The 20,004-nt window shown below is 39.4% G+C and overlaps 2 protein-coding genes across 3 annotated transcripts; both read left to right on the forward strand.

Annotated features, from left to right (window-relative positions):
* Nucleotides 1–1,995: 1,995 nt before the first annotated feature.
* Nucleotides 1,996–9,917, forward strand: LOC110970597 (casein kinase II subunit alpha). Of its 2 annotated transcripts, none has more exons than XM_051957126.1 (15): nt 1,996–2,117; nt 2,843–2,934; nt 3,200–3,276; nt 4,119–4,247; nt 4,337–4,448; nt 4,543–4,644; nt 4,758–4,808; nt 4,904–4,963; nt 5,079–5,162; nt 5,261–5,371; nt 5,477–5,578; nt 7,376–7,476; nt 7,592–7,740; nt 7,853–7,942; nt 9,053–9,917. In XM_051957126.1, the coding sequence occupies exons 4-15, from the start codon at nt 4,147–4,149 to the stop codon at nt 9,166–9,168; spliced, it is 1,179 nt and encodes a 392-aa protein (XP_051813086.1). In that variant the 5' UTR covers nt 1,996–2,117; nt 2,843–2,934; nt 3,200–3,276; nt 4,119–4,146; the 3' UTR covers nt 9,169–9,917. The 2 variants fall into 2 exon arrangements, with proteins under 2 accessions (XP_051813086.1, XP_051813087.1); XM_051957127.1 differs by having other exon boundaries at nt 2,079–2,179.
* A 2,894-nt stretch (nt 9,918–12,811) lies between these two features.
* Nucleotides 12,812–18,657, forward strand: LOC110970594 (serum paraoxonase/arylesterase 2-like). The gene is made up of 9 exons (XM_051957147.1): nt 12,812–12,978; nt 13,077–13,147; nt 13,228–13,283; nt 14,142–14,304; nt 15,676–15,802; nt 15,944–16,147; nt 16,232–16,313; nt 17,681–17,809; nt 17,958–18,657. The coding sequence occupies exons 1-9, from the start codon at nt 12,902–12,904 to the stop codon at nt 18,117–18,119; spliced, it is 1,071 nt and encodes a 356-aa protein (XP_051813107.1). The 5' UTR covers nt 12,812–12,901; the 3' UTR covers nt 18,120–18,657.
* The last annotated feature ends 1,347 nt before the right edge of the window (nt 18,658–20,004 follow it).

The raw sequence follows: 20,004 nt of genomic DNA on the forward strand, positions 1-20,004 counted from the left end.
AGCATTGAAACTCATGATTAGGGTTTCCCTCTAGTATTTGTTGATTACGGGTTGCTCGCTACTTCAGAAAAAATTGCCTGAGTGGCTGAAGAGTCCTTTTAAATACTGCAGAAGAAACGTATTGTTTTGGTCACTGTTTCATCATTGTCCATTTAGCCAGTGCAGCCCCCCCTATATTTTATCAAACAAAGCCCCTTTTAAAAACAGGAACCTGAATCTCGAAAGAAATAATTTGAAATACAGAGTGCAGGAATCAGGAGAACTATTTGATTCGCTGTTTCATGCATGTGCCTTCTATACTTCTTCAGTCATGTTAACAGGACTGTTTAGGCCTACTGTCTCTAAACCGTTGAATGATAGCGGGACTGAAGTGAAGTGCAGTGCCATTTATTTCAAATAAAATGTGTTTAAGCACAGACCCTGAACTAAAAAGGGGACAATTGTCCAAATATGTCAAGTTTCAAGCAGCAAAAACAGCCAGTTAGAGCTACTGACACCAAATGGTCATGCCCGTGCCATGATTCTGCAGTAAAATTTGACAAACTGATTAATTCTGAGCTGAAAAAAAAATGCTACATTCAACTGAGGAATGTTGCCAAACTGAAATCCATCCTCTGTCTACATGTCTGTAACTTCTGCTTTTAATTTCTTAAAGTTAGATTTCTGTAACTCTCTGTATCTTGGTATTGGACAGTCCTCACTGCCTCACCTGTAGCTGCTGCAATACTCCAAACTAGTACCATAAGACAACCAAATAATCATGGCATGCAAACAGGCATCTTTTCAAACCTACAGAAAATGTTTTTTTTTTTTAAAAACCCTCATTTATAGTATCCTGATGATAAAGGGTTAGATTTAGCAAATTGTGCACAACTGGTGACAAATTTGTCAGTTATTCCACAGTATGGTGGTCAGATGGTGGCTTTATAGGACACTGATCACAGACATTGCACAGACACTCCTTTGACCATTAAAGCCCACCTACAAATGTGTCTTTATTCAAGATGACAAGACAAAGACGAGAACCCGATGGTGGTATGTCAGTACCGTAATCAGGAAGTTCAGTGTCCACAACTGCACAATTTGTTGCTTTAAAGGTCACATCAGACAGCCTCGGATGATCTTAAAATGTCCGTCAACTTCACCGAGTCCTTCAGGAAGATATAGTCAGCATTACACAAGCAGCATCAATAACGTCATTAACTCCATTCTGACTTATGATCCCATTTTCAATCTGTCCATTATAATGTCCAGCGTAGTGCGTATTTAGTCTTGTCATGACGTCTTTTCTGTTGTATAGGTGCTATATGTCGGAAAAACAAATCCCTCATCTCCCTGCGTTCAAAAGAATAGATAGAATCTGATTAAAATATTACATTCTGCTCTTATATTTTTGCTTAGTATGGACACAGAATTGACTTTTAGGTTGTTTCTTTGTTCGTAAGGCCAATCGTGGGTGCATTTTAGGACTTCTCTGGCCTTAAGCCTCTTAAATCCTCAGAGCTTTTAACTAAATGAGATCGGAAACTTCGAAATAGTCTTCATCTTTCAATTAAATTCTCCTCCTAAATTGACACTTTAAAGAAAATTTTTAAAATGTTTTCAGCGGCTTTAGCTTGCCCTTGTATAGTATTTATTATATTTTCTGAATTTTCTTTTTATTTCATATCTTTCAAGTTGTTATGTTGTTTTTTCGGTATTTTTTTTTCAAATTGCATTTGTTTTTTTAGTATTTGTTGATATTGAAAGTTTTTTTTTTAATATGTTTGTATTTTGTCTTTCACTTTGTATGAATAAGATAAATTAGATTCACTAACTCTTGTGTGCCAACAACAATCTTTAGGCATGTGGTGGCAAAATGTGCATGTTATTAGTGGTCTGGGGCTACATTTGAAAACCATTTTTTCCCCAAAAAACACTAAAGCAGTTGTGACTGTTTACACCTCCTAACACTTACAGATAAAAGTTTCGGTTTGAATCAGACCTGTTGGTGGCAGATGGAGCTCAAATCTCCCCCTGAAAGAGAAAAAAGCAGAGCGCCCTCTGCTGGGAAGGCTGTTCGCACTAAGCTCTTGATCTCGAGCATCGCCATATTGACGTCCCAACAACGTTGAGAGGTAATCGTGTTATTTAATCGCAAATTGTCGTCGGTTTGGAGGCACCGCCGAGTCCTTTACATGTGAGAAAAAGCTGGGAACAAGTCGCACAACCGCGGTGGCGTCCCGCAGCCCGATCACACTGTTTGTAGGATGTTTTTCCAAGGCGTTGTCAGCCACTTGCCTCGCCAGCCAGCAGGCTATTCACTCCCCTAGCTTGTTAGCTTAGCACTTTTTAGCTTTAGGAAATACGTTTTTTCGAAGCTTGTCGTTTAGTTGTATGTTAGCAATGGTTGTTAGAGAGTTGTTTTGACTATTTCAACGCGGGCTGTTTGTTTCTGTCCGTCACAGAGCCGCAAATGTGGCCGAGAGCTAGTTGTGACTTTCCAACCGGCTTTTCACTCTGCTGTTGACGAGCTAATGCTAACTAGCCAGCTGCCCGGTTCGCCTCATAGCTAGATAGCTAGTTGTTAGCTCTGCTGCAGGCCTTGGGCCACACTGGGTTTGTGCGTATGCTCAGCTTTTCATCAAAGTATTAAGCGGGCAAACTGGCCGTCACTAAACGAGTGTCTCCTACCAGGGAGGCCATTTGTTGATTGGATGCTTTTCACGTATACATTAATCTGGCACAGACTCGCTAACGTGTGCTGTATTGGCTGGCGTGCGTTTGGATCACACAGTTTGTTCATGCTTGCTTAATTGACACTATTGATTTTAATCAACCTACTTTCTGCCCTTTTCACCAGGAGATCCTGCCTTGCTGTAGCCCCCAGTGATGACTGTATTGAATCCTGTACCTCCTGATTAGACTGGTTGGATGCCCCCATTTAACATCCAGGTTTCTCCATTTCATAAACCACCATATTTAAACACAGTAGACAGAAATAGTTTAGTTTGACTTAAGTTTTTGCGTTTTTATTATTCTTTTTTAACATAATACTGTTTTCTTGTAGCACATGTGAAGTGTTTGCATATTATGTTGAAACTTTCATTCAGATAAACATTTTTAAGATGACCTCTTATTTCTCTGCTTTGCATATTGAACACCTGCCATTAATTGTATCATAATTAACAATAGCTTGTATGTCTGTGTCCCCGTGCAGCTTTTTTACCACAAAGGCATCTCAGCCACTCCTGTTCAAGTTCATTTATCACCTTTATCCTGGAGGAGACCTCCCAGGTAGTGTGCTGTCTTATGTCTAAATACATTACTTCATATTGCATTTCGTGATGTTTTTAAATACACAAGTGTTCAATGAGTAGGCCTGCAAATTTGGGGAAAATGTGATTTTCCCCCCCCCCCCCCCCCACACATACTGTGATCAGGACCGCAACCAACACTTAATTTTAGCGTGCATTAATTTATGGATTATTTTCATGATTAATCAATTAGATTTTGGGTCCATAAAATGTTCAGAAATGTCGAGAAGTATGTCCAAAACATGTTTTGTTTACAGTCAAAGGATAATCTGTTTGCTGTTATAGACGAGTAAAGAAACCAGAGAGTATTCACATTTAAGAAGCCAAAATCTGAGAATTTTGAAGGTCACTTCTCCAAAATTACTCAAGCGGATAATAAAAAACAGTTAATTCAACAGTTGGCAGCTAATTGATTAATAGTTGTAGCTTTAAATGCGATTTGATTTTCGCTCTTTTTTTTAACTCAAGCTCCAATTTAATATCCACTCTAATAGATTTAAAACATGTGATGGAGCTTTACCACATGAGATGCCATCGAAAGTGTGACTGTCACACAAGGAGGGTGACATGAATTCATGAAACTGCTGGCACAACAGTTTCATGTCTGGCCCAGATGCACTGAACAGCATCTATCCTAAATTACAGCCTTGTTTTATTTTGATGTGGGACTGATTAATTGTTCTGCCCTAATAATTATTATCCACTTTTATTAAGTATTGCTTAAACTCTATCTGTCAATACTGTGAATTTGTACCACTTTAATTTAAATCATGTCTAATTTTTCATTGTGATTGTTTCTTTTTTTTTTCTGTCTTGTTTTAGGAGATTTAGAGAAGATCTTGTGTAGAATATGTCTGGCCCCGTTCCAAGCCGCTCTCGAGTTTACCCCGATGTAAACACACAGAGACCTCGGGAATACTGGGACTATGAGTCCCACGTCGTTGAATGGGGGTGAGCTTTAGTAGTATTTGCTTTGTTTTGTTTGGTTGTGTGAGCCATCTTGGCGTTGTTAACCGAGGCATTTGTGTTTTTTTTTGCAGGAACCAAGACGACTATCAGCTAGTCAGAAAACTAGGCAGAGGCAAATATAGTGAAGTGTTTGAAGCCATAAACATCACAAACAATGAAAAAGTCGTCGTCAAAATACTGAAGGTACGATTGAATTATGTTTGTTCTTCAGTAATAATAATTTGTTCTCACTTCAGTGCGGATTTCGGATGACCGATGAGATTTTCTCTGTTCTCAGCCCGTCAAGAAAAAGAAAATCAAGAGAGAAATAAAGATCCTGGAGAATCTGAGGGGTGGCCCAAATATCATCTCACTGTTAGATATCGTCAAGGATCCTGTGGTAAATTTTAATTTTTTATTTTTTGCAATTCAGGACTTAAATATATACCAGGCTTCATGCATAAACACATGTATTTTTTCCCCTCTTTTTTTTTTTTGTGTGTTTCTTTTCAGTCCCGAACCCCTGCTCTGGTCTTTGAACATGTGAACAACACAGACTTCAAGGTAAAGATTAGTGCTTTTTTGACTTGTAATTTAAACGTCACTAACATTAAAACATTTGTTTTAATGGCTAATAATTTTTTTTTTTTTTTTTACAGCAATTGTATCAAACTCTGTCTGACTTCGACATACGGTTCTACATGTACGAAATCTTAAAGGTGAGTTGTATTACTGTAATCTACATTGACTGTTTAATGTGTCGGGCATTACATAAAGCCCTGCTGACATTAGTATACTATACTGTGTACATAAATAACATATTTTTTATGCTAGGCTCTGGATTACTGCCACAGTATGGGGATTATGCACAGAGATGTCAAGCCACACAACGTAATGATCGACCACGAACACAGAAAGGTAGCGCGTTACATACTGACCGTTTTCATCACGTCTTGTCCTCTACATCAGCTGTGATAGCAGCTCATTGCAATCTTTCAAATCTGTTCCACTTTCAGCTCCGTTTAATCGACTGGGGTTTGGCAGAATTCTACCACCCAAACCAAGAATACAACGTGAGAGTGGCGTCCAGGTACTTCAAAGGACCTGAACTGCTGGTAGACTACCAGGTGAAATACTCATATGCCAGAATACATGTTTTTTTTTAAATATATATATGATGGAGTGAAGGATCCCGTTCAAGCCTTTCCTCTTCCTCTCTATATTGTTCTTAGATGTATGACTACAGCTTGGACATGTGGAGTTTGGGCTGCATGCTCGCCAGCATGATCTTCAGGAAGGAACCCTTCTTTCACGGTCACGACAACTACGATCAGGTATGAAGAATACGGGCTTTTTGACATGTTTTAAATGAGTCTTCCTTGGAAAAACTCATAAACCCCGTGACCGAAAGAGAGCTGATTATAAGCCTTACGTTTCTACATTCCACAATGCGTAGTATTTTTGTTTTCCACAGCCAGACCACATTCCTGTCAGACTGGCCACGTAACAGCTCTTTAGTCCTCAGGGGATTTTATGTCTTTCTAAAAGTCATCTCGACAGGCGAGAGGGCTTATTTATTATTAACTTTCCTCTCAGTTAGGTGTACTGAATGTGAAACAAAATGGGGTACAAGGAAAATGTAAGAGTGGTCCAGAGGAAGCAGGTTAGAATCTGCTTTACTCCCTTCTGTGGGGTCGGTTGTGTTACGGGCTGCAGCAGAACTTAGGCTGAGGTTGGATAGTGTTTTTATCGAATTTGAATGAACTACCAAATCCTCTTATTATATGTAAATCCTTTTGGATCCCTTATTGAATCTCATTAAGTTTAGCTTTCATCATTTGCTCATTTGTTCAGTTTTGATCTCTAACCACCTGTTGATGGGCAGCGAGCCAGACATAGTGGAGTTTTCAGTGGTAGCTAGGAATATGACCGAAATTGCCATTAATTAAGCTTGCCAAATTGTTTTTAAAATAGCAAATGCTGAGTGTTTACTTACAGTGATTATTTTTTGCACACTGAAGTACAAGGTGTCGCGTTTTTATTACAAATAAGCAGAAATACGAGGTTAATAAGCTTTCAAAGTTAAATGTCTCTCTCATGATTTCACTGTGCCACAATCAGCTGATCATTTCCACTATGTTGACAGAAACCGACGTCTGTTATTGAAAAGCTTCCTGCATGTTTTCAACATTTGGCTTTGCTGCTAAAAAATAATGAGGCAAAATAAAGTTCTGCTGGTGTTCTAGCTCAGTGAGTCTGCATTGTATCATCCAGAAAGCAGAGCCAAACTAGAACATGGACCATACAGCAGTTCCAGTTGTTTCCATGCGGGCTTCTGCTCGGTGATCGAACGCAGTTATTACTGAACAGTTACTTCTAGTATTCTAGCAAACCGTGTCGTAATCTCAATACAAAACTGAGCTTTGTTTGTTAGATGAGGCAAAGTCGCTTGTAATCAAAGCAAAATATATCTTTTTTTTTAAATGAGACTTTCCTATCAGTGGTGGGATAATGATGGTTTTGCAGGTGGTGGTAAGCAGTTAACATGAGCTGAAGGATGTGTACTGTTTGATTTGATAGTTAAAAAAAAACAGCATGTTCTCAAACTGCAAACATATACAATAAAACATGCATGTTTTTAATAGAACAAAATGTGTTCTGCTAAAGCTCCAACAATCACTACTTTGTTAGGGATCAATGGGTTATTGGCATGACCTATTAGTGTATCTGATATTTACCATTTTTCCCAATTTTTTTCCTTTTTTTTTTTTTTACAATTCCTGATAAAAATGAATGCATTTAAAAATATCCTACTTTATCTGTGATGCTTAATTTGTGGTTTCCTTTCTGTGGTCTCGAACTATCTACCACTCATGAGTAATAGCCAATTTATACTGAAGAATATAGATTGCAAACTTAGAAGGTATTTCAAGTAATTTTATTATTGAGTTGGTGTTATTCTAAACTTGCCACCAAAATTATGATTTTTCTGTCTAATGCGTATACATTTTATACACTTGATCGGTGTCCTTCAGTATTGTTTCTCCCAAAAAAACACACCGGTTGATCCTTATGTATGCACTCCACAGTTCAATAAGTGATTACGTGAAGTTTCTTTGTCTAACCTACAGCTTGTGCGAATTGCAAAAGTACTCGGCACAGAGGACCTGTACGACTACATTGACAAGTACAACATCGAATTGGATCCACGGTTCAATGACATTCTGGGAAGGTGAGAACATTGTAGCTGTTTGACCTCAATACAGTGTCCACAGACTATCTGGGCAAGGCTTTGGCAAACGAATACCTCACGTGAATGTTTGAGGACTTTTTGTTTTCTCTTGTAGACATTCCCGCAAAAGGTGGGAGAGGTTTGTGCACAGCGAGAACCAGCACTTAGTCAGCACAGAGGCTCTAGACTTCCTGGACAAACTGCTGCGCTACGACCATCAAGCCCGCCTCACGGCCAGAGAGGCCATGGATCATCCCTACTTCTGTACGTTTGCTTCTTTTTTTCCTGTTTGAAAAATGAAATGTTTAAATGTGGGTTGGTTGTGTCGTTAAATCTGTTGGGTTTATGAGGCGCTCACGTCCAATTCTGTTCCCAGATCCCATCGTTAAAGATCAGGGAAGGGGGGCGACTCCTGGAGGGATGGCTGCCAGCTCCACTCCAGTCAGCTCTTCGAGTATGATGGCCGGTACGTGATCTCCTTCTGGTCACCTCCTCAGTGTCGACTTGTCTCCTGAAAGTTAGAGTCCGATACAACTAAACTGCATTCTAAATTACTTCTTGAAAGAAACATTATTTCATCTTAAAATTAGCATTTTTTTTCACTTCTGACATAAAAGGAAATGCTTTCTGTAAAATCTGTATAGAGGTAGCAGGGTGTTATGGAGGCAACTAGGGCTGGACATGAATATCCAAATATTCGTTCGCTACGGCGGTATCCGGATATTAATTTTGGTATCCGAATTTTCGCTCGCCTCCCCCCTTCGGACGTTACCGGGCGGAAAGAATATGCAGCGTTGCTGTCTTCCCTCCGTCTTCGACCCACATCGGCTCATATTGGCTCATCCCGTCGTGTGATCACATAAACATATACACATATGTGTATGTGATCACCCCTTCCTGCCCCCAGACGAAAACAGGAATATTCAGAGCTCGTCTCTTACCTTCGCCTTCGGCCCACATCGGCTCATCCCGCCATGTTCGGCTCATCTTGGCTCATCCATTCGTGTTTGTTACCACCACCCGAATGGCCAGGTTGCTGCCGACTCTGACGTCACGCTTCACTTCGTTGCATAAACATAAGACAAGATGCTGAAGACCTCCGCTGTTTGGGAATTTTTCAGTTTAACTGAAGACAAAACGAAGGCAAAATTTGGACCTGGGAGGCCAGAGGAACGGATCCGAATATTCGGGCCGTCTCCGCCACTCGCCACAAGCTTGATATGTTGATATGTTGTGTAGATCTGCGATCCGTAGCAAACAAACGTAATCCAGCAGAAAAAATGTTGTCGTAATTGAGAGTGCAGTTTCGTTCTACAGATACTTAATTTTTGTGACAGAAGGTTGCACTATCTGACATTTAGAATGAAATTGCAGCAATGAAATAGTCATTGAGAGATTACAAGGAAAGCTCAGCATGTAATTTGCATTTTTTTTTTTGCCATAAATTAGAGGTTTAACCTCCCTTCAGATTGTGAAAGGAACATCTGAAAATAGCCGCGGAGAAAGTTACATCTCTCCTTTTAGATTGCGGTGACATGAAAATACAAGTGATTAACAAGCCTCCTGTCTCTCTCAGGCATCACCTCAATGTCCTCCTCACAGCCACTGGCTAACATTGCTGGATCACCCGTCATCTCTGCCCCCAACACTCTGGCCACACAAGTCCCTGCAGCCACTGGGGCCCAGCCCTGAAGCCACTTCCTCACCTGTGTTTCTGTGTGCTCATGGCCATGTCCTGCCTAGCTCTCACTGTGGCCCAGGGCCATGGCTCCCCCCTTTTTATGTTGAATATAACAAAGAAAGAAGATTTAAATTGCTTTTCACATTCAGTTATATTTTGACACCTGGACTTGACAGAAATGTATTGTTGCACCTGTCAGGATTATTAGAATTAATTTGGGTGTGTTCTTTGACAATGCCATTGTCTAGAAATTCTAATAAGATGTAGACATGAAGAGAATGGATAATAAAATTTATTTTGTATGTTCCAAATATACAGTCTTGCTTGAAACTGTTTGATGGGGATCCTGCTGTGTCACACTGTGAACCTTTTACACGACTTTCATGAAACAGGGAGTCGGGAATCGGGTGTGCCCCAACTAACAGTGCTCACCGGTTGCACACGATGTCAAGTGCAGGAGTTGTTGGTGTTTTGAAGTTGTTAGATGCTATCACTCTTTAATTGGACTTTTCTTTTTGTAGATATTCTACAGTTACTGTCAGGTTGCATGCACCCAATGCTGAGTTTCACAGGGTCAATAGTTTGCCAATTTTATGTTACTTTCACTTCTGTATGTGTATGTATGTGTTCATGTTTGTTTTTTATGAAGTCTCTTACACATGATTTTGATTACATAGACAATTTTGTAACTTTTTGTTTTATGTTGAGAGGAGTCATCACCTACAGAAAACAACTTCAAAAATAAACAATTTAAACAGGGGTTTTTGCAGGCACTACATGTTATTGAGTATACCATCTGTCCAGCGGTTGCTTTATGTGTTAATTTAAGGCAGCGCAGTGTAGTCAGTGTTTCCCACAAGATGAATTTCCTTTCATAATTAATGGATTTTTTGGCACCAAATGATTTACATGGTGGATTCCCCAGCTTATTAGGCCTGAGTTCATTTATTTTTATTTGCTGGAACCAAGTATGGGACTGCAATTTATCTTTGTTTGCGTAGATGTGTGTGGGAGAGCATGTCCTTAATCGCTCACATGTAGCACCAAGTGTGTGCACATAGAGCTGGGAAAGAGCGAAAGCCGAATGAGAGCAGTGAACCGATTTCAGAGTTGGTGCTTTCTGAAATTGGGGGGAGGAGTTCATGCACACACCAGAACATAAACCGAGGCTGTAACTCATTGCAGTGAAATGAAAGGTGACTCGCTGACATGTTCACTGTTAAAAAATAAAGTCGACTGCAAAAAAAAAAAAAAAAAGAAAGATCTGGAGGTGAAACGGAGGTTAAAATTCACACACCTACCTGTACATTTCCAAATTGACCCACAAACAAGAAGCCAATCATCACTTATGGTGCAAGTCTGCTGTGAAATGCTGTTTCCTTTGTTTCCTTCTTAACATGTCCTTATGGAGGTGTTTTAATATGCTAACGAGATGAGCCCTCAGTAGAGGGCAGAACCACGCCCTCTGCTGGCGAAAACCCTGTCCTCCCTATACAACTGATGCAATATGTATCAATTTTGATCATCGTACGTATCTCCCTCCCTACTTGATCTGCTGACCTGTAACTCCACAACTGAGCAGGGGACCTTAGACTGATCTTCATTGTCAAGTTTGATTATCCTGACTTCAGCGGTTGCAGAGATATTGGACCGGACATAGCCGCATACATACATACATACATATTTACCCAGCCAGATACCGCACCGAATGCAATAACCCCGCCGACGTACCCGTCGGGCGTGGTTAATTATGAGTTAAATAACTGGTGAGTAATTCCACCCCGGAACTGCGATGACAGTCTCAAAAACACCAATTCTTACTCCTACGGTTTCATACATAATTAGATGAGCCCTCAGTAGAGGGCAGAACCACGCCCTCTGCTGGTGAAAACCCTGTCCTCCCTATACAACTGATGCAATATGTATCAATTTTGATCATTGTACATATCTCCCTCCCTATTTGATCTGCTGACCTGTAACTCCACAACTGAGCAGGGGACCTTAGACTGATCTTCAATGCCAAGTTTGATTATCTTGACTTCGGCAGTTGCAGAGATATCGGACCGGACATAGCCACATACATACATACTTACCCAGCCAGATACCGCACTGAATGCAAAAACCCCGCCGACGTACCCGTCGGGCGTGGTTAACTAACCTATGGTGCAGTGGGGCTTTTTGCATCACTATTCTTCAGAAACAGTTTCCTGTTTGAATATACTCTACTGTTCAAAAGTTTGGGGTCACTCAGAAATGTCCTTACGTTTTTGAAAGAATAGCGTTTTCTTTTCAATGAAGAAAACATTAAATTAATCAGAAATACAGTCTAGATATTGTTAATGTGGTAAATGTGTATTCTAGCTGGAAACAGCTGATTTTTAATGGAATATCCGCATAGGTGTACAGAGGAACATTTCCTGAAACCATCACTCCCATGTTCTAATGCTGCATTGTGTTAGCTAATGGTGATGAAAGGCTAAGTGATTATTAGAAAACCCTCTGCAGCTGATTTTGCACATGAACAAAAATGTGAGTTTACATGGAAAACATGAAATTATCCAGGTGACCCCAAACTTTTGAATGGTAGGGTACACTGTAACAGTCTTGCCAAAGAAAACGGCACTCTGCGAAAAGAAGAAACATTCATATTGTGGGGGGAAAACATCAGGGAATCTGCAGGAAAAACTGCTCCTTGGACAGCACTGGAGCTTCTATCAAGATAATGATGGAAAACATGGAACCAAAGTGGTAAAGAAATAGTAAAGAGAAAACAATGAGAAGATGCTGTTGGAGTGACCTAGCCAGAGTCCAGACCTGAATCCATCCAGAATCTGTGGAAGAACTGAAGAGGAGAGTGAGTCAGAGGAAGCCTTTCAAATTAAAAGATCAAGAGATAAACACTTGGAGGAACAACATCCCAGTGGAGACATGAAGACAGACAAACTGTTCGATTGATGTGGTGGCAAATAAAAGCTTCTTTAGTGATTACTGAAAAGTTTTTCACTTGGCTGTTTTGGTATAAATTTGAAAAAAAAAAAATCTGATTCCTCATTAACATCTCTAACACTATGTCTTATCTTATATCACTTGTTTATGTAATTTACAGCCATAACTTATTGGTCAAATGCAAATTTGTAATAAATCAAATTTTGGCATGGTTATGGATAATTTTTGAGTTTAACTGTGCACTGACATAAACACACAACCAACAACTGGCAGCTTGCAGAATAAATCCCCAACTTTCATGCAGAGAATTGCAGCTACAGAGACTCTCACCATTTGGAATTATGCTGCATTCAAGTGCTCAGCAGATGTCGGAAATTAATGGAATGTTAAAGTTTTTACGTGTTTGTTGGGCTTATTGTTGACAACTAAAATGAAATAAATATTCTAGGTCTTGTCTTACGAACCAAGCAATGCATAAACAGTCACAATCCTGCAACTGCACCAAAAGACTAGATGGAAGATAAATCGAAACCACCAACGGTAAAATTTAAATTGCAATTAATTATTGCATATGAAGTTCAATGTTTTTAGATTAAATGGTTGAATGTAAGAATTTCAAGATAAAAATATTACTAGTTAAAGTGGCAAAGCAGAAAAACGTAACATGAAAACGTATTAGTTTAGATATTTCCGATATATCTGAACGCAGCAGTAGTGGCGCCTGCAGAGGCACGCCTTCGCCCGCAGTACAGCGACGCTTTTAAGCTGTTTGTCAAACTTTCCTGTTGTGATTTCAACATGGGAAAACTTGGATTCATCTCGATTTTGGTGGCTGTGCTGGCGGTGCTGTTCGGAGAGAGGGTTTACAACGTAAGGTAAAAACAACTTTCTGTTTCTGCTCTGTTTTGTTTTTCATCAGGCGCTAATTTTTTTTGGGTCACCTACCCTGATATGACTTTTATGCACTCTGCAGGAAACGACTCCTGGCTACAAGAGAGCTGGTGAAGAATCACCTCCCCAACTGTGTGCTGCTCAAAAATCTGGGTAAGAAAAGCAAAATGAAGAACAGCTTCCATGCACATAAATAAATAAATAAATTAACTGTGCAACTGTGTCGCTTTCAGAACATGGCTCTGAAGATATCACCATCCTTGGAAACGGACTGGCCTTTATCAGCGCTGTAAGTGTTTGAGTTGAAACGAAGCCAAATGTTGGGGGTTGTGCTGGAGGTAATGCGTCTGAGGGTTAAACAAAGTCAAAACAGCAGTGCAAATGCAATCAGCGTTTTGTCAATAATCCCACATACAGAATCCTCCATGTGATCATAAACCCAGCTCACAATTAGTTTAATATTGCAATGTGGGTCTTATTTGATCTATTGTTTGGGTGAAAGTTAGTTTTTGATGCATTTAATAAATGGTCTAATTTATGAGTAGTAAACACATTCACTTTCTGCTTCATGGTCAATTTTTAATGCACCAGTGTGTGCCTTTTCTGCATGTGTCTGACTTGGTGCAACTGTTATTTTTACTAAACATGTTCTGATGTTTCCTTAGATTGTGCGTAGTCTTCAGTTCTGAAAAGTGAAGCGAATGCAAAAGCATGTGAAACCTGCATTTTCATTCAGCAGCCAGCATGGGGCGTTGCAATAAATGTCAGGTTCTATTGAAGTCTATGAGAAAATGACCCAACTTCTCACTTGATTTGTTGCCTGAGAAGTTTTTTCCTCATGAGTTTATAATCTCAGTTGCTTGTTTTAGGACTTCTGATTGCAGCATGATGTTTATTTTGAAAATGATGCTTCCATTTCGAGCAAAACTGATGTTAAAGCTGGATCAGTTTGAGGTTTTTAGGGTGGGCTGCCTTGGGATTGTACTGACTGAGCAAAATTCATCTAGTTTTTGTTTCAGTAATAAAATTTTTTTTTTAGAAACGACTGTTTTCACCTAAATTGTGACTCACAATATCTGAAAATATTTTATTTGTGTATTTTCAGCCCTGTTGTAGTCTGTATAACTTCTCGGTTTAATAATTCTAGGGTCTGAAGTATCCTGGATTCCCGTCCTCGGATGAACCCGGAAAGATCTTTGTCCTTGATCTAAATGATTCCCGGATGAAACCTGTGGAACTGCGTATGCCGAGGAGCTTTGACCTAGAAACATTCAACCCTCATGGAATCAGCCTCTACACCGATCCAAGTGGTAAGAGCCCTGATACCTTAATGTGTGGCTGCAGACCTGTCACACACAAGTCTCTGCAAGGTGGTACCTGAGGGGTTCGACGCTCTTTTATGTTACATACATATTATTAACCACGCCTGATGTACGTCAGCGGGGTTACTGCATTTGGTGCGGTATCTGGCTGGGTAAGTGTGTATGTATGTATGTGTGTATGTCTGGTCCGATATCTCTGCAAGTGCTGAAGTCAGGATAATCAAACTTGGCACTGAAGATCAGTCTAAAGTCCCCTGCTCAGGTGTGGAGTTACAGGTCAGCAGATCAAGTAAGAAGGGATATACGTAGGATGATCAAAATTGATACAGAGTCCAAGTATTTAATGCCATCTACTGAAACTCGCCAGTAGATGGCGTGGTTCTGCCATCTACTGAGGGGTCGTCGAGTTTACATTTTGACCCAGATTTATCCAAATTTAACAGCAATTGAAGTGCCTTTATTAACATGTGACTACTGAACAGTTTATGTATGTGGGTGGGGTCGCGGTCTTGGCTTGTGTGTCCCCTGTGAGTGTAACAGCCAAGACCGTGTTGGGTGTAGCTGTGCATTTCACAATAAAAGCATGTTATAATACAGAAAGTCAGTACTGAGTGCTTGTGTGGAAAAACATTGCTATCTTTTTTTACTATAAGAATATCTACATCTACTGGTGTGAATCTAATGCATTTTCAATGATATAGATAAACTTTTGTACATTATAAGTTAGATTTGAGTAAATAACCCAATATTGTTCCCAATTTTCAATTATTTTCTGCAGATTGCGTTACAGTCTTTTTATCTACAGGTTCATCTGTCCCTATGTGCAGTATAGCTATATTCATCTCTCTCTCTCTCTCATCTGTCTGTCTGTCTGTCTATTTATCTCTCAGTATTTGTGTGTGTGTGTGTCTGTATTTGTGTCTATATATCCATATGGTATTGTTTTCAATGTGCATATGTGGAATGCATAGTTCGCATACATGCCATGCGTAACATACATTGTGTACATAGCATATTACTTTAAAATTTTTACATAGTATATAATGTGATTATTTAGACATATATTTTTGAATTATTTTTTTGCCAGTCAGATGATGAGGTAATGCATCGAAATTTCATTCAAATGTGCACCAACTGGTGTATGTTATGCATGACAGTATAGTGGCTATTCTATTCTATTCTACCTTCTGTCCCCAGATGCCTGAACTGCAGCAGGATGTAGCAGTTCAGGCCCTCAACAATTTCTAAACTGTGTAATCTCACTGTACTGTTAGTCAGTAGTCATGCATGTCCTTCACACACACCTTTCTTCAGTTGGGTTCTTTTAGGACAATGCTCTCTTTGTCTCTTGTTTGTCAGATGATGCCGTCTACCTGTTTGTTGTTAACCATCCTCACCTACAAAGCCAAATTGAGGTGTTCAGATTTGTGGAGGAAGAACTCTCCCTTGTGCATCTGAAAACCATAAAACACAAACTTCTCCACAGGTATAAGGACAAACTGAGATTGTACTCTACATCAATAAGGGTGTGTGCAACCATGTCAGAAAATATGCATATTATTGGGAATAAGATGTAAGATCTAAAAACAAAAAAACAACAACTCTGCATTCTGATTTTTGTTCCCAGTGTAAACGATATTATCGCAGTGGGAGTTGACAGCTTCTATGCCACCAATGATCACTACTTTGAGAACCAATTCCTTAAAAGTTATGTTGAGATATTATTGTCTCAGCCGTGGGGTAATGTTGTGTACTACAGTCCGACGGAGGTCAAAGAGGTCTCTCAGGGTTACTACATAGCAAATGGAATCAACCTGTCACCGGACAAACGGTAAGAATGATCTTCAAGGCCGTGCACATGGTCACTCATGTTTCACTGAATGTCTATTTTTTAAATATTGTTTCTCCTTTTCAGGCACATTTATGTAGCAGATCTGCTTGACCATAACGTGCACGTGTTGGAGCGTAAAGAAGACAATACACTGACTCGTGTGAAGGTAAAAGATTCCATCTTTGAGCAAAATTAAACCACACAGAATTGGTCAAATTAGTTCAATTTTAAAAAATTTTCTGTTTAAAAACTTGTGTTTTAGTTTCTTAATGCATATTTCGTGAAACAATAAAAGAATATTTACCATCTCGATACAGTTCGAATCAAATTTGTTGTTATTGCTGAGCTTGAAGAGGCGTGGTGAAATGAAATAATTACAACTACCCTTAATTGCTTCATCAAACTCCGATGGTGACAAGTTTGTTAATTTAAAAATAAATCGCACTAATTTGACTGCTATTTGACTTTACAATGTCATTTTGTTACCTTTGACATTTGAATCCTTTGCGCAAGTCGGCATATCTGTTGCCGAGATGCTTTGCCAAGTTGTAAGTGCCAATTCCCTCATCCTGCGTAGGTTTCAAACATCTTTTACAGACGGACATTATGGTGTCCCCATCTCACCTTGTCTGTCATCAGGAAGCTAAATGCTGCCATGAATTGCTTTGTGCGTCTACTTTATGCACAATCAGTTGATGCCTCTTGTTTGTCGCCGTGAAAGCAGCAGTTTGCAGAAGGAAAAACGAAGGTTGGCGCACCCTCTATGTGTCCAAAGATTGGCAGTAAAGATGAAGTTTAGTTGCAGGGATATTATTACAAAATCTTTACTTTGAAAAGCATTTGAAGCAAACACAGAGTTAATGCAATTTAAATGAAAGCACTGCAAAACCACTGGAAACTAGAAGTGTTTCCATTAGGTATTTTTATGCAGATTTTGAACTGTCACATTCGGAAAAGTTAATGGATTTTGATGTTGGAAATAGCTTTATTTTTTCCAGATTTAGTGATTTCCACTTCTTATATTGTCTTGACTCCTTGACCACAGGAAGCATGGCTAATACCAGCTGACATAAAAGAATGATTACTACTGAAATGACTGAAAGGTTGCTGAAGACTTTGATCTGTCTTTCTCTCGTAGATGGCCACGAGTTCATTTCCTTTTCTTCTTTTTTGTGCTTTTTAGCATTTGGCAGACAACTGAGTCTTTTGCTGCTCCTTCTACTATGTTTAGTACAGTTACTTGTAACATAGCTTATACTGTCACCTTCTGACAACACTATGCAGCCTAATTTGTTGATTCGAAAAGAAAGCTAATTCACATTTCCTTTTTTAAAAAAAAATTTTTATGTGACATTTCCAAAGTAAAAAGCTTAAAGTTTGCTTGGCAATTATATGAAAACATGGCTACTGATGCCTCTTGTATATTGAGGAAATAAGGATGAAATCTGCTGGAATTGTCATTTATGGTAATCAAGGCTCCAAGTTGAGGGGATTATAATAATAATAATAATCCTACCTATGACACTTCACCAGACTGTGGCTGTGGGTTCACTCGTTGACAACATTGAAGTTGATCCTGAAACTGGTGACCTTTGGATCGGCTGCCACCCGAATACATGGAAGCTTCTCTTTTTCGACCCCAGTGACCCCGCTGGATCAGAGGTTTGTCTGTTCCTTCTTATGATTATAAAGCTGTTCATGCTTTATGGGTTTTTTTTTCATCTTTGTTCCGTCTTACATGAATAGCAGATGGACCTATTTACATGCCATCTAGGCTTCTTTCTCATCATTCTGTACGTTGTGTCTTCAGGTCATCCGCATCCAGAACATCCACTCCGATAAGCCGCAGGTGACTCAGGTGTATGAAGACGATGGCCAGGTGCTCATTGGCTCCTCTGTAGCAACCACCTATGGTGGAAAGTTGCTGATTGGCACTGTGTTCCATAAAGCCTTGATCTGTGATCTGAAGTAGGCGATGACTCTTTAGGTTATGTGAGCAGTAAGCAGGAAGGGGAAAGAAAATACTCAAATTCAATGAAATTCAATGAAAAAAGAAGGAAATCCAGCCTTACCTTTTTATTGGATAAGATTAAACTCTGATGATCTGAATGATATGCAGCAACTGTGAAGAATACAGTTCACTCTGATGTGCTGAACTGGATCTGATAACAGAAACTAAATAAATCTGTCATGCCTAAAGAGAAGCTGAAGGTAAAGAAAACATCTTTCAGAGCTTTGGAGATGAAACCGTATTTGAAATTGAGGTGATTTCACACTGAAATGAGTGAACTGTCCAGACTTTTGAACCACTGTGAAATACTTTAATTCACACATGAAAAAAAATTCATAGAGTGGCTTTGCTGTTTATCACAAATAGGATATTTTTCTCTGGTGAGCTGAAAATGTGAAATATTCACCCAGGCAGTGTCTGTAACTGAGTGTTTTTTATATGCTTTTAAGCTAAAATGGTGAATAATTTGACTAAATAAAATAAACCAAAAAAAAAAAGATTGATGTTGCCAGTGTAGTTTATCTTGTGGCTCTATTTGGTTGATGTGCAGTATAATCCAATGTTTTATTTTTGGTTAACTAAAGTTACAAAGACATGGTGTTTTCCTGCTCACAAGAATCTCGTCAATCCAGCATAGTAGCAGGGTACAGCTAAGATCCAGTTGGGCTTCAACTTTCTAACAAGCAGCTGCTGGTGAACCAACCTGACATAGTGGGTGTTGGTAAAGAGCAGAGGAGGTTAGTTGTACATCAGGAAGAAGGAGCTGGAGATGATCTAGAAGTAGCAGAGACTGAAGGAACAGCTGGAGCAGATGTGGAAGTTGATGGCTGAGGTCTGTGACAGCTCCAGCAGATTCCAGGTAAAACCTCTCCATCACCTCATCACATCACCCCGATCCCGGCGTCCCTCTATTAGCTCCTGGTTTGCTTAGGAATTGATTTTAAGATTTTACTGATCATTTTTAAAACTTATCAGGACTATGAGCTATTTACCAGACATGCTGACCTGATATGAGAGTGTTGGCAGTCTTAGAAAGAAGGTTGTTCTATCTGACTTTGGCCTTTGGAGTTAAATTGCAGCAATAAAATAGTCAAAGAGTGTGGGAGACTTCAAAGAAAGTTCTGCATAGAAGTTACCTTTTTTTTGGTCATAAATTAGACCTTCCTTCAGATTGTGAGAGGAACATCTGAAAATAGCTGCAGAGAAAGTTAAATCTCTCTTCCTCACCTGTGTTTCTGCGTGCTCATGGCCATGGCTCCCCCCCTTTTTATGTTGAATATAACAAAGAAGATTTAAATTGCTTTTCACATTCAGTTATATTTTGACACCTGGACTTGACAGAAATGTATTGTTGCACCTGTCAGGATTATTAGAATTAGTTTGGGTGTGTTCTTTGACAATGCCATTGTCTAGAAATTCTAATAAGATATGGACATGAAGAGAATGGATCATCAATTTTATTTTCAAATATACAGTCTTGCTTGAAACTGTTTGATGGGGATCCTGCTGTGTCACACTGTGAACCTTTTACACGACTTTCACGAAACAAGGAGTCAGGAATCGGGCATGTCCCTGTTAACAGTGCTCACCGGTTGCTGACTCGCATACATGTTCTCTTTCAAAAGTGAAGTCTACAGCAAAAAATAAATAAAAATAATACAAGATCTGGAGGTTAAACAGAGGTTAAAAAACCTGCCTTTACATTTCCAAATGGACCCACGATCAAGAGGCCAGTCCTCAGTCATAGTTCAAGTTTGCTGTGAAATGCTGTTTTTGTTAAATTCTTAACGTGTTCATATGGAGGTTTTATGGAAGAAACATCATGAGTCAAATATGTAGTGAGTAA

This window comes from Acanthochromis polyacanthus, chromosome 12 (genome assembly GCF_021347895.1).
Source record: "Acanthochromis polyacanthus isolate Apoly-LR-REF ecotype Palm Island chromosome 12, KAUST_Apoly_ChrSc, whole genome shotgun sequence".
In the NCBI taxonomy this organism is placed as follows: domain Eukaryota; kingdom Metazoa; phylum Chordata; class Actinopteri; family Pomacentridae; genus Acanthochromis; species Acanthochromis polyacanthus.